Consider the following 13402-nt stretch of genomic DNA (forward strand, 5'->3'; position numbering starts at 1 on the left):
CTTAGAGATGAATTGCTCTGGACATTTGATTTGACATCCACTCTTGGTATCTCGCAGTTTTATACGGATGCGCTTCATTTTGTGTCATGTACAAAATCAACATTCCTTCCCTGTGTGCTTTACATTGCTTCCAAAGGACTGGGGATTGTTTGCTGAAACCATAAATCCTTGTAGACAGCTTCAGCCAGCTATTTGTATTAAAGAGGCTCTTTCATAAGAAAAGCTTTGTGAAGTAAATTGATGAAAATTACAAAATGCGGATGGTAATTATTGGTAATTTTCAACTGCGGGTATTCCAGAGCATGGCTTTTGCCAGGTCCTGGTATGTATTTTGGGCTTTAACTAATCTAAATGAGAAAAACGTTTGCACTTTTGTTGCCATGAGCACACTTCTGCCCCAGCACGGTTAGTGTTTGTTTTAATTTTTTTCCCTCTTACATGCTCAGACTGCAGGAGTGAAAGTGTGCAGTGGGGCTGTGGGGGGCAGCAATTACACAAATGTAAGGGAGGGAGTAAAAACCAAGCAGAGCATCACAGGTTTACTTTTGAAGTTTCCTCTTGGTTTGTGCGTAACATGACTTCAGGTTGTGGGTGTGGTGAGCAGATGATACAGGCGCTGTGTGTTTCCTGCTCTGTTATGACTACCATGTTGTTGAGATCCATGGTGTGTAATGTTTTAGAGCCTTTGACTTAAGCCTCTCTCCCTCACGCCCACACCAGAAATGCCAAGCCATATTCTTCAGGTTGAACAGGCTTAGGGTTCAGATTGAAACTTTCCCCTTAAAGTCACTAATTTGAAAACTGCCCTCCCTTCTTTTCCTCTTCCTCTTTAGAGACATAGAAAAGCAGCTTAACAGTCTCTGGCTCACTGGAGGCTGCAGGGAATGTTGTTTACCTTGACTTCCCTGACCAACTTCCCCTCGGCCCAGCTAAACACTGCTGTCTGTTTGTGCTGTTTGCCTCCACAGTGGAGTCTAAAACATGGGAATGCTGGGAAAGAGGGCAACGGGCTGATGGAGCCATAATGGCTGTCAGACCTGGCACAGGGGAATTTCAACTCGAACTCCTGCAGGCAGAAGCGGTCCAACAGAGCGCACTTAACACCATGACACCTCTGTGTGCGATAGGATGTGTGTGTACACATGCAACAATATGTGCGGCCCTCCCAGACTGCACGCCTTCTCTTCCCCCTCTCCTCTCTTAGCAAGGGAGGGGGGGGGGCTTGTTCCTCAGCTCCCTTCTTGGAGGTCAGGACTCACTGGAGCTCTCTGAAGTGCAAAAACCTCAAAAACTCACGATCCAGTTTTCAAACGTGGGGCAAGTGTTCATGTTACCACAGTCAGGGAATATCTAACAAGTGGCGTATTATATTCTCAGAGCTCCCAGCTGGGAGGGAAAGAGCAAACTAGAAAAAAGGCAGCAAAGAGAGACACGCTTATCTTAGCCTAGCTGTGCGCTTCGGGAGACCTTATTTGGCGACGTCTGAATAACATGCTATGAGGTTGGCAAAAATGCTGCCTCTGGCACTTCTCAGGCATCCTCTCTTTTCACAAAAGAGACTTGTCTAGTGTGCTGCATGTTTTCTGGAGCCTGTGGATGTGAGTTTGCTTTTGGAGGTGTTTTGGATGCTATTTAAAAACCATATAAAACCTGAGGGCAAATGTTTCACATAAACTCCTCAACACTGGTGCATTGAGATGAGCTGACATCTTGGACTGCTGTATGCCTTTCCCCACAAAATGATGTGATTATAATCAGCAGGAAGGATTTATACTGTAGGCCCACAGTGCTTTCGTGCCCGTACACAAGCTGGCTCACCTCGTCTTTCATCTGTTTTCCTTTCACTGTTTATCTTTGTGCTGAAAATCCTGGGAATGTCTTCTCCCAGGCTGTTTGGCTGTTTGCTAACCACACAAATGTGCTGCACAATGTTTTAAGATTGCATGTAACATGGAGAAGGGTCAGGGTCAACCTCAGCTCTGCTCTGACATGCATTATGAACACAGTGATAACCTGAGAGGAAAACATGATCAGCTGGACAGAGATCAGGAAATGTCTGTGCACAAAATATTATTGAAAATGATTATTCAAGTTTACAGTGACATTTCACTTGTGTGAAACAGACAAAGGAATCCCATCACTTCCTATGTTGACATGTGGAACCAACACTGAACAGGATGAGAGTTTTAAATAAGGAGACAAGACGGGACAGAAATTGAGAAAATGGACATTAGCCAGAAGTTTTCAGAGTTACCCTGCTGCCTTAAACTAAATCTAAATGAGTGGATAGATGTAAGTTTTAAAGAGGCTTAGTTACTGGATCATTTGCTTTGACAGTGATATTAGATATTGTCATCTGTGTTGCTCAGAAGGGTCAACAGGGATGTGACATTATTGCACTGACACCAGGGAAACTATCCAGATGGTGCCCAAACACCAGTGTAAGCCTGCTGCAGCATGCTCTTTGTTAGAGACATCTTTTTCAGAATCTCCTCTCATTTAGTTGAGAACAAGGCCTTGATATATGGGGCTTAAATCGCTCAGTTACTGTATTTATCAAGGCTTAATTATGTGTAGGAGCAGGGAGTCCTCATGTGCTTAGTTGAAGGATGTAATGTTGCTGTTGGTTCATTATGGATGTAAACAAGACTATCCAAAATAATTGAAAGTGTGGCTTAGGAAACCTCAGTGGCACACCATTGTGATTTTACCCCACAGCACACATTGAACAAATTTAGATTCATCCCTTGCACCAGAGTATTTATGCTTACATTTACTTTTATTTTGATTCAGCCCCAAAACCGCCCACAAACATAACGTTGTGATTTTGCTGCAGATAAAACAGGAAAAAAAAGCTCACCCCTAAAAACACATGCTACTCAGTGGTATTCCATATATCCAGTGTGTTCCTGTTTGCTTAGTTTTACATAATACACAACTCTTTGAACGTACGAAAATCATAAAATGTTAAATTTTATGTAACCAAAAAATAAACTTCCAAAGCTAGAGATTTCTGGAAGGCAAAAAACCTTGTTCTGCAATAAGATCTAACGAGATCCATTACACAAGCCACTAATAGTCGGATATAATCTGACCTTTGGAGCGGCGGAAAGGCTGTCGAGTGGTGTGGTTCATGCTCAGGTTTTTAATGTCGAGCCTGCCCCGCACGACTTTCATCTGAACAAACTTACAGAAGCATGTGTGCTCGCAGCTGTAACCCCTTTGCTGAGGCATGGTTTGCAAGTAGGACACACACACACACACAATGAATACACACATGAACACACAGAGGGACACGTGCCAGTGCAGCTTGAATTTGTCACCGCACAGCCACTGTATATCTTTGCAGCCATAACCAGTGGTAGTGTGCAGTCACTGGTGCTGACATGGCAACATGGACAGCAGCCTACCGAGGTGTATGAGGTGTATCGCTCCACTGTTGGAAAATAATGATTTTTCAAGAATCTGTTCCTGATGCCGCTTGTGACCTTTGTCCTGTCCGCCCACAGCCCCTCATCCAGATGATGGGCTCTGATGATGAGATGCTCCAGGAAGCTGCTGCTGGTTGTGTGCGCAACATCCGACTTCTGGCTCAGGCTAATAGGAATGCCAGATTATTTTATTGAAGGAAGTGTTTATGTAAATGTTTATCTATCTATATGTATCAAATTATCTGAGAAAGGTTTTGAATAAAATGTTTTGTGTTGATTGATGAGTGTTTATTTTCCCTCTTGCTTCCGTTTCGGTAGGGAACTTTCATCCTTGCATCAATTACCTCATCAGAAGTTCATACAAACATTTTAGGAAGCCCCTCTTCTCGCTCTCTGACTGTCTCAACTTTGAAATTGTGATGATAAAAATAAATGCTTCTCATGTTTGTTCTTTTGCCAAATACCCCATACGTTGATCGGAGTGAAACACTCTGAAGCCGCGTTCCCTGCACTGACATTCCTTCAGTAATCCACACGAGACCACAATATCTAAACAAGACCCACATCTGTTTGGGTCGCTCAGCCTCCTCTTTTACAGCTTGTATGATCCACACTCAGGAATATTTGCAAAACATTCAAAGTCAGAAAACACACAATCTGCAATAAGACATCTAGATAGAAAAACTTACTGAATACAGGGAGTCTGCGCAAATGTTGTGTGTAAATACAACACAGCATTGTTATCATAAGTGGATAAGAAATGTCTATAACAATTAGGAATACAACAGTGTGTTCTGTCTCCACCACAGATATTATGTACAAGAATGATTTAAAATCATGATTTTCCACATTACTCAGTTTATTTACAGTAATTTCAGATTTTGTAGAGGTATTTACTATGAATAATAAAAAAGATATTTTACAAACAAGCTCATTATTTTTGTCAGTAAAAACAAAAATGTGTAGATATTTGCCCAGTTGGGAATATCTTTGTACCAAAGCACTTGTATGGCATTTAGTCAACACCAACTATAAAACAATCTAATGAAGGATTTTGGGGAAAATGCAGCAAATTGCTCTGTTTTTTATTTCCAAAAATAGGCTAGTTATTATTTTTTGTTGCTGCATATCTCTTTAAATGATATTTCCCTAATTATTATCCTGTCTTTTTCTACACTGTACATATTCAGACCACACAGCAGCGGTAATGGTGTAGCTCATTGTATCTGATCTGGGATCGTCTGATCCTTTTGTCTTCTGTTCTTGTTTATTATAAACAGGCCATGTCAGGCTCGACAGCCTTTTGCACAGCACATTTCAGTGAAACGATGTAAGCCTCCACCACCGCCCTTTAGCATGTCTGTCAGCCCCTCCGTCTCTCTGATCCCAATGTCCTGGTACCAGTTAGCTTAGATGCTCAGCACTAACCACAGATGCTGCCACAAAGTCCCATGGGACTTTCATCATTAATATCGGCCACGTGCTAAGATAGAAAATTAGCAAACATTGAAAATATGTGGTTGAAAATCTTCATCACTCTTTGAAGTTTAAACACTACCAGCTGTGAGTGAGGGTCACTGGAAGCGCACAGATGGAGGAGAGAGTACACGACTGAACGTATTACTCTGAAGAAGCGACTTCCTCCAAAAACACAAAACTAGGAGCTGAAGGAAGCCACTGTCTCCAAACTATTCAGAGCAAATAAATTCACAATGATTAATGGCTCTTTAATTCTGAGCAGCAAGCTTTATGGCCTCTGCAGCATGCCTAATGTCAGAACTGATTCAGAGGAAATGTTAAAAGGAAAAACATTTAATCACTTGAACAAACAAAGAAGGAAACATATTGTTTTCTTCTTGTGAGGCTGCTTCCTTTTCTCTTGCTGAGTGTTTTTTTCATGCTTTTAAAGTTGGCTCTTTAATTTCTGGTAATTTTAGCTCCTTTTCCTTTTAGCTCTCCTTTTAGAATTTAAAGGAGTAGTTCAATATCTTGGGGAATATCTTATTTGCTTTCTTTCCAACACTGAGATACAAAGATCAGTATCAATCTCATATTTGTGTGTTAAGTACAGAGCGGGAATCAGGATGTGGTTAAGCTAGCTGGGGATGAAGACTGAAAACAGGGGGAAAGAGCTAGTCAGGTTCCATCCCTTCCTGGCTTCCTCATGAAGTATTTTAATATACTTTAAGTCTGCATTATTTACATGCGTGTTTCCCTGCTAACAGTCTTCTTCTTCTTTGCTTTTAGTGGTGCACAACTACGTACTTCCACAAACTGTCAATCTGTGGAATAGCTGAAACTAATTGTGAAAGTGAACAACACAAACAAAATAGGAACTGTCTTATAATAGCATTGCTATAGCTCTGCTCGTGGTCAAAAATCCACAGGTCATCTTTAAAGGAGCTATTTGTAAGTTTTGCTATTGCTACATAGCCAACATTAACATAAACTGCTGTTTACTAGAAGAAACGTTATGAGCTCAGCGTCACCTCTTTTCTTCTGCTCAAGTTAGCATGCTAACCAGCTAGCCCCAGCTCGTCTCGTCACTTTCCGATAGCGACTCATTGTAGCCGCCAGGCTGCCCTGAAGACGAAGCGCTGCTCAGAGGGTGTATTGTAAGACAATGATGGCTGAAGCGCTTGTCAAGCGACAATCACCACCACCAAATGCCGGCAAGAAACCACGTTGGGCAGCAGAGAACTAGCCCCTTCAATGAACACAGACATCAGGTTGATATAAATCTTAATTTTGGGTAGAGGACACTTCAACAAGAAGATTTCTCCAGATTTTTAATACACGGAGTCAGATTTCGAATGGATATCTTAAGCTGAGCAGTAAAAAGAGAAACATATTCTAGCTCCATGCACTGGCTTCTCATTATGTCTTCAGACTTTGATGAGCCTTGATTATCATCTTTAAACACTTGTTGTTAAGAGACAGTGCTTCACTCTCCTTTCTGAACCTGATGTTGAACCTTGCAGAGCACAGGGCAGAGGCTCATTGGAAGAAATAAGGCCCACTGGTCTTGAAGCCACAGTTGAGTGTATTAGTTGAGCCACAAACCCTCTGAGAAAAGAAACTGCCACTTTCTCTGGCTTGCTGTCCGACACAGGGACATTATTCACAGGAAATTAGAGGTTATGCCTCCACGCCTCGGCAGAAGCAGCAATTACGTCCGGCTTTGGCCTTCCTGCTCATCATTCAAGATCTGTGCTTCTCATCGCTTCACGGAAGGGAACCAAATAGTGGAGGGATATCCCTGATGTTGTTGCTCCTGTTTTGAGGGAACATGTGGGCCCTGGCATCCGCCACACCCCTATATCTCAACTGGTGTGTCTCACTATTGGCCTGACCTTCACCTCGTCCAGACTGAAGCAGACGTTTCCCATAGGTCATGGTGATGGATGCAACCACGCTCGAGGACTTTATTACATATTACACATGAGTGATGTGTGGAAATATCCTTTCTGCAGTCGTGAGATTTGTCTGTCCACATTTTGGGTGGACAGAGTAATAAATATATATCGTTTATTTTTCTGGTCAGGCAGTCCTTCAGAGAGTCAGCTGTGTATTGTGATATAAGCTCAATTGTTTTAAAGTGGAACTAACCTTTTGATGTTTTTTAAAGATCCCACATCTCCCCAGGCGCTCTACAGCAATATTTCATAAAAGAAACTAATGAACAGTAAAAGTTCTTTCCAAATATTAGAAGTGGCTTTTTCGTCCCCTTCAGTGTCTAAAGGCCATTTTTAATATAAAATTACAAACTGTTGCACAGCAGTGGCAGCAGCTTGGTTTGCTTGCGATGCTGCCATTAAAAACATACGTGTGTACAACGGCTTCTCAGAGCTCCATCCAAACAGAGAGCACTGCTCCCCGGTCGCTGAGGACCAGGGTGAGAACACGGCTTCTGTTCTCAATCTGTAAATTAGCTTTTATATCATTACAGCATGCTCACACCACCAGTTCTGTTGGTGTGAGCCTTCGTGTGTCCCGCTCACACGCTGTTTGCTCAGCCTCCCTGCATCCGTTTCCTCCCCTCAGTCGCTCAGCAACGTCTCACGACTCTCCGCTCCTCAGAAGGTTAACGCGCTGTCCTGTGATCCACTTGCATTTCTCAGTGGTTTTTGAGAACATTTTTAAAAGAGCTTTCACAGCACTAATGAATCCTGACATTCCCTTCCATAAAGTGTAAATAACAAGCTGGCATGACAATAAATAAACAGAGAAATGAGTGGGCAAATACCACAGCGTCTGGGTCGGATTTCAAGGCTGCAAGAGTAATGTCTCCATAAAGGTCTCAAAAATATTAATAATACCTTCATTGCTCATGACAGCTGCGGCTTTTGGCCATATATGTTAATTACAAGTGTTAGGCTTTTTTGTGAGAAGAAGCTTAAAGTCTCAGTATGCTTATGAAGTGTCTCCCAACCACCTATAAATACAAAACTTTTTACATCTGCTCTGAACGGCATTATATTTGTGTCTCAGTTCTGATTATGTAATAGGACATTTTGAACACAAAAAGGTTTTTGCAGGCTCATAAATTAGATTTTGCACAGACATTATTAGCATGCAAAGCCTAATTTAAAATTCACAGGCAAACAACCCCCCCCCCCCCCCCGTGCTCAATAAATGTGTTTGCATGTTTGCTGTTAGAACACAATAATAAGTAATAAGCCCTCTCAATCACTGTCATTAAGTGAAGCGTTGAGAGCCCTCAAAATGGGCAGTTTGAAAGAATGCAAAAGAGTTTATTATTTTGTGCTTTTGTGGGTAATAGTAAATAAATTGATTGAGCACAGAAGAGATTTTTGTTTTAATTAAATTATTCTTTGTGTCATAATAAATTCTCAATAAAGTACATGTGCTGGCTTTTGTGTGCCCAGAATGCCCCATTGCCCCCCTGCCTGGCATGGCAGCATGAGCAAGAAGTGATGAATCATTCTAACAGTGCACATTTTTTGGACAATCTCATCTTGAAGATAGTTTTAATAGAGTAAAGGCCTGGTCATGCCACTATTTAAAATGGCAAAAAAAATGTGCTGCAAATTCAGTTAATTCCAATGGAAGCGATCACTTCATGTGCTCACAGGAACTAAGCGAAACTTCATCAATGTTTGCATTTAGTTAAACTTTGGTGAAATTTGCACATCTGCACCGCAAACAATTGTGACAGTGCTGTACACTGAGGAAACAAAGGAAGCTTAAGATACTGAAACAGAGGATGCTATTTTAGCTTCCTAGCCGGGTTGCAGCATTGAGTTTAATTCAGCCTGCCCTGTTCAAGTATAAACTAAGCTTTCAGTTGATAGTTAGCAAGCTCACTAGCTCAGAGAACTTCCTTCCTTCCTTCCTTCCTTCCTTCCTTCCTTCCTTCAGTAACTCTTTGTTGAATGCAATGGAGTAAAACCAGGGAACAAGATGACAGGGAGAAGGAAAAGGCCCGGGACAGACAGGAGAGCTATTGTCTGTAGTTTGCCATCCAGCCCTGCGAGCCTCTATGTCACCAAGTTTCTAGCACCACTTGTTTGACAGAGGTGCAGATTAATTCTACTGTGACCAGACAACTGTGAGCCTTGATAGTGAGACAGATATTTTTCCTCCCATCAATATGAGCAGCAGAGCAGATTGGAGGAAGGCTCCGTGCAGGATTTATGTTAGATTAGTCATCCTGGCTCATCCTGAACTGTTACGGCTCTCAACATCCAGGCATTTCTAATGAAACAGTCTTTACTCACCGGATCTGTTGTCTGTCTGTCTGTTGTAGTCAGTGTAAGGTAGAAGAAGGGATGGGGGGGCTGGGGTTTAGGACATGCTTGTCAACCGCATTAACAGATCATAGCATTTTTTTCTGTACCTGACCTTGAAATTGAGGAAATTGTGAAATCTTAGACACCACTGCTCTGATTTGATGAAACTTGGAAGGTATGACTCTAGCTTTAAAAAAAAATCACAGTGATTGGCCTCAAAAGGTAAATGCATCTTTTTTTAAGCAACAACATGTTTGCAGTTATTCTCTTTTACACTGATTTACTGTTTTTTTTTCACTCTACAACTTTCTTGTCTCTCTTGACATGTGATGTTCGGTGCACTTTGCAGCTTCACAATGGTTTTCGTTTGACCTAAAGCCTTGACGTTTTCTCCTTGCACTTACACCAAACTGGAAAGGAGAGGATACTGATAGCCAACAGGCAGTTATATTCATTTGCAGACAAAGGATATTGTCTAGTAAAGATGCTCAAAAATGCCAAGTCCCTCACACAGCAGACAGTGATGAATTGGCATGCACTCACAGCTGCACAGCTGTGAGCCATAAGCGCGGCCAGGTTTCCCCTCGCTGGATCGTGAACCAACCTGAGAGCTCCGTATGGCACCCCACCAAAAATTATATTATCCCAGAGTTTTCATCAGAATCTTTTCATCAAGCTATCACAACTCTGGACCTGAGGGGAAGACATGCAACTGGGGGGAATAGCACCAAATCAACAAATCATCAGCAAGGCATTATAGAACATCCTATTTAAATCTGTAACTGATTGCACACTTTGAGACATGAGCACAAAGCACAAAACTGTAGTAGATGCTGCCGGCTTGAGTTTCTTCACAGAATTAAGAATAATATTTGTAAAAGTGGTCAATTAGGCAAATGTTCAAAAGTGCATTTTTCTTCTCTGGTGTGGTGTTGTATCTCTTTTATGTGACATTTTCTTCTATTCGACCTCTAAACTCCAATGTTTTTTTCTTTCTTTCTTTTTTTTTTTTTTTACCTTCTTTAATTCTGACATTAACAAATGTCCTCTCCCTCTGCGCGATGCATAAATAACCTCCTGTTCCAGTCTAGCTCACTGCTGTCTGTCAGTTTGCCCAAGCACTCCCAAATACTTCAGAGCTTTGCAACTGTCTGCTCACAAAGAAAAATACCTGGAGACTCAACAACCAAAGATAGTACAACCAGAATTATAGAGGCGATGACACACGAATAACTGAAACATTTCACTGAAGTTTTCACACTGGCATTATAAACGACCGAGTCGAATATGCCTCTTTGTTATTCTAACATGAGTGAGTAGTTTTGGCAAAGCTTAGGTGCACAAAAAGCACGCTTTGTTTGACTTAATTCAACTTGGATCGACAATGCAAGAAAATCTGAGGGTCCAGTTCACAATGAAAGCATATTACTTGACAGATGTATCCATCACCTCCATGTACACTGAATGCTGAACTGGCATCTCCTCCCTGTGAAGTAGTATGTGCCTATTTACTGGCCGTTTGTGTATTCTTGGAAAGTCGTATTTAGAAAGACAACAAGAGGATAGGAGGACTAAAAGAGCACTGGGTGTTCCAAGTTGCAATTATTCCCCACTGTAATTTCAAGGACCAATCCCAGTGACATCTAATGGCACTTGGTTTTGACTCTTGATTGCTTTCAGTAGACATGTACAGAGCGGCGCACGTTTCAACTGGCTGATTAGTGTCCTGAATGTTTAAAACCTCTCTGAAAACAGTAATTGGGTCATTTTAAACAACCTGCAAATTTTCTCCTCAGTCACATTTTCCACCAAAGCTGGCAAACTATTGAACAAATATGTCTGTGGCTTTACAAGTAGTCTGTGTGCTACAGCGCATAGTTCCAACTTGGTTTACATGATGAAATTAAGTCCAAGTCTGGAGTGAAAACATCATCTTAAATGAGGGGCAGATTATGGGTGCAGAGACGGGGGTTTTAAAAAATAATTTGGATTGTAATGGCCTGAGGTGTTGACATTTAGCTAACACTGATTTCAAGTAATGGCCACCTTTCATAGCCAGATCCTTTAATACATATTGAATGATGAAGTACCCGGAGGCAAAAACAGGGTGTTCCCTGCTGGATCTGTAACATGTAATGAATGTCTGCTTTTCAATTTTACACTCACTGCCTCAAAAAAGACACACAAGTCCAACATTTGAGGCTGTATAATGCAGATCTTCATCCATTACTGCAACATTTTATTTTTTAAAAAGCAGAAACATTTGATTGCCTCCGTAAGTGGTGGGTTTTCTTTAAAGGGACCAGAGTTAAATTGGAAGTTTACGGAGAAAACAAATGTTATGAGTGCAAGGGAATAAAACTTTCACTGCAACCGCCCTCTGGCAGCCCAGACCAAACCCACATACAAATGAACTCCAGTAGACGTGATATAAAACAATACAAGAGTGCGTGACATATGTGTATAAAACATGTACAGAGATTAGATGTAAGAACAGAGCTGCATGCTCCCAAAATTACTCTGACATTTAAATTACATTGTCTTGGACAGAAGAGGTATGGGTGACGTTAAACTGAGGGCTCCTTCCTGGCATTCATGAAAACGAAGCTCCAGATGTTGGGATACAGACCATAACATATCAGACACACTGATTCAAATCAGTATATTTGAATTTTGATCTCTATTAAAGGAGCACTCCAGTGATTATTAAACAACAAAAAGTCAAAACTGACACTGCAGAGGCAAAGATATTATAATTTATGGCCCCACTTCTTTTCAGTTGAATCAGCACAATCAGTGCATTTGTTCGCGGAGGAAAAGTAGAAAGGCACGAATCATTTTTGCGTCTTCGACACAAAGATTTAAACCAAAAAGGTGAAGGTATTGTAGCTTATTAGCTGCGTTTCTCCAGCCATTTATATTTAACCCTTTTCTGTTTATAAACTGCTCCTCCAAAGAGGAATGGGTTGGCAGAGAGTTGGCAGATACGAGTCAATGGCACAAAACTTATTGTCCCATGTCCTAACTAGCTTCCTGGCTAACAGTTAATGAGTTCAGTAGCTTGGAGAACTTTTTTCTCCCTTCAGTAACTCTTTATTGAATTCATTGGAGAGCAGTCGTGGGAACAAAATGCCAGGGAGAAGTAAAAAGTCTAGTATGGTGAAATAAAATGTGTGAACTCATCGTCTCAGAGTCTGAGGTTCATATCCACAGTCCTGTCTGTGTTAAGGTTTAGACAATAAAAACACTTAAAGTTAGGGAAGGGAGGGTAGGAAGGTTAAGGAAACACTCTTTCATGCCTCACTATCACTTTTGGTTCTCTTCTTTACTTGATCTCCTTGCACTTATGAAATAGATGTAGTACTTACTACCTACACCAGGGTCTCCTGCTGCACTGAAGCGTTAGTGTTATCCCACACTTGTCAGTCAAATTTTATTTATGTGTTAATTTATAGATTTAACTTTTCATTTAAATGAATTCAAACACTGGGTGAATTTGACTGCACTTACAGCATTTGTCGATAAGATGATGTACTTGTCGTACTACTGATAGGATTTGGTAAATGTTTATTTTTACCAGCTGGTAGCTACATCACACGTGTCAATGCTCTGATTGGTTGTGAGTCTATCTAATTGAGTCCAGAGTCAATTGGATTGACGACTGTTGATCACGTCCCTTGGAAATTGAAAATAAACTGGAGGGTCCAGACTAAGAGTTCCCTAAGAGAGTCAGGTGTCACATGAAAGTCTATTTTTGAACCATACAAGACTGAATTTCAGAGCTCCTGTATCATTTGACCACAAAAATTGCCAATATCTGCACAATGTCTGGCAAGTGACTGGTAGAGCTGCAAAGATTAGAGGACAACAAAAGCAGATGCCAGTGTAATTCATGAACTCCAGCCTGAGATGAAACAGAGCAGTGCACAGGGTTTGTCTGCAGAGTCCCTGTCACCAACCCCCACGAAGCAGGACATCATGATTAATGTGGTGCTCCTACCTGTTGAATCGTTTGGGACGCCCACACTGGACAACAGAGTCTGAAGCAGATCTAGTGAGCCAAAGCAGAGGCCTTGGAGAAGGTGAATTAACATTAAAGAGATGCCTAGTGACAAGCCTCTACATTTTCCCATCCCTGAGAGAGAGAGCTCTGACCCGTAGGTTTGGCTACCAGCGACAAGGTCACGGGAGGTAGCACGAGTTCACTTCAGGTGAGAA

General features: G+C 41.5%; 1 protein-coding gene across 1 annotated transcript in view; it reads left to right on the top strand.

Annotated features, from left to right (window-relative positions):
• Positions 1 to 3674, top strand: part of armc4 (armadillo repeat containing 4) — a 38011-nt gene extending 34337 nt beyond the window's left edge. The window contains exon 21 of the mRNA XM_022754085.1: positions 3510 to 3674. Coding sequence (XP_022609806.1) covers positions 3510 to 3626 — 117 coding nt within the window. The 3' untranslated portion in view covers positions 3627 to 3674. The remainder of the gene's footprint in view (positions 1 to 3509) is intronic.
• The last annotated feature ends 9728 nt before the right edge of the window (positions 3675 to 13402 follow it).

The sequence above is a fragment of the Seriola dumerili genome, unplaced genomic scaffold (assembly GCF_002260705.1).
Source record: "Seriola dumerili isolate Sdu_G_001 unplaced genomic scaffold, Sdu_1.0 BDQW01000216.1, whole genome shotgun sequence".
Classification (NCBI taxonomy): domain Eukaryota; kingdom Metazoa; phylum Chordata; class Actinopteri; order Carangiformes; family Carangidae; genus Seriola; species Seriola dumerili.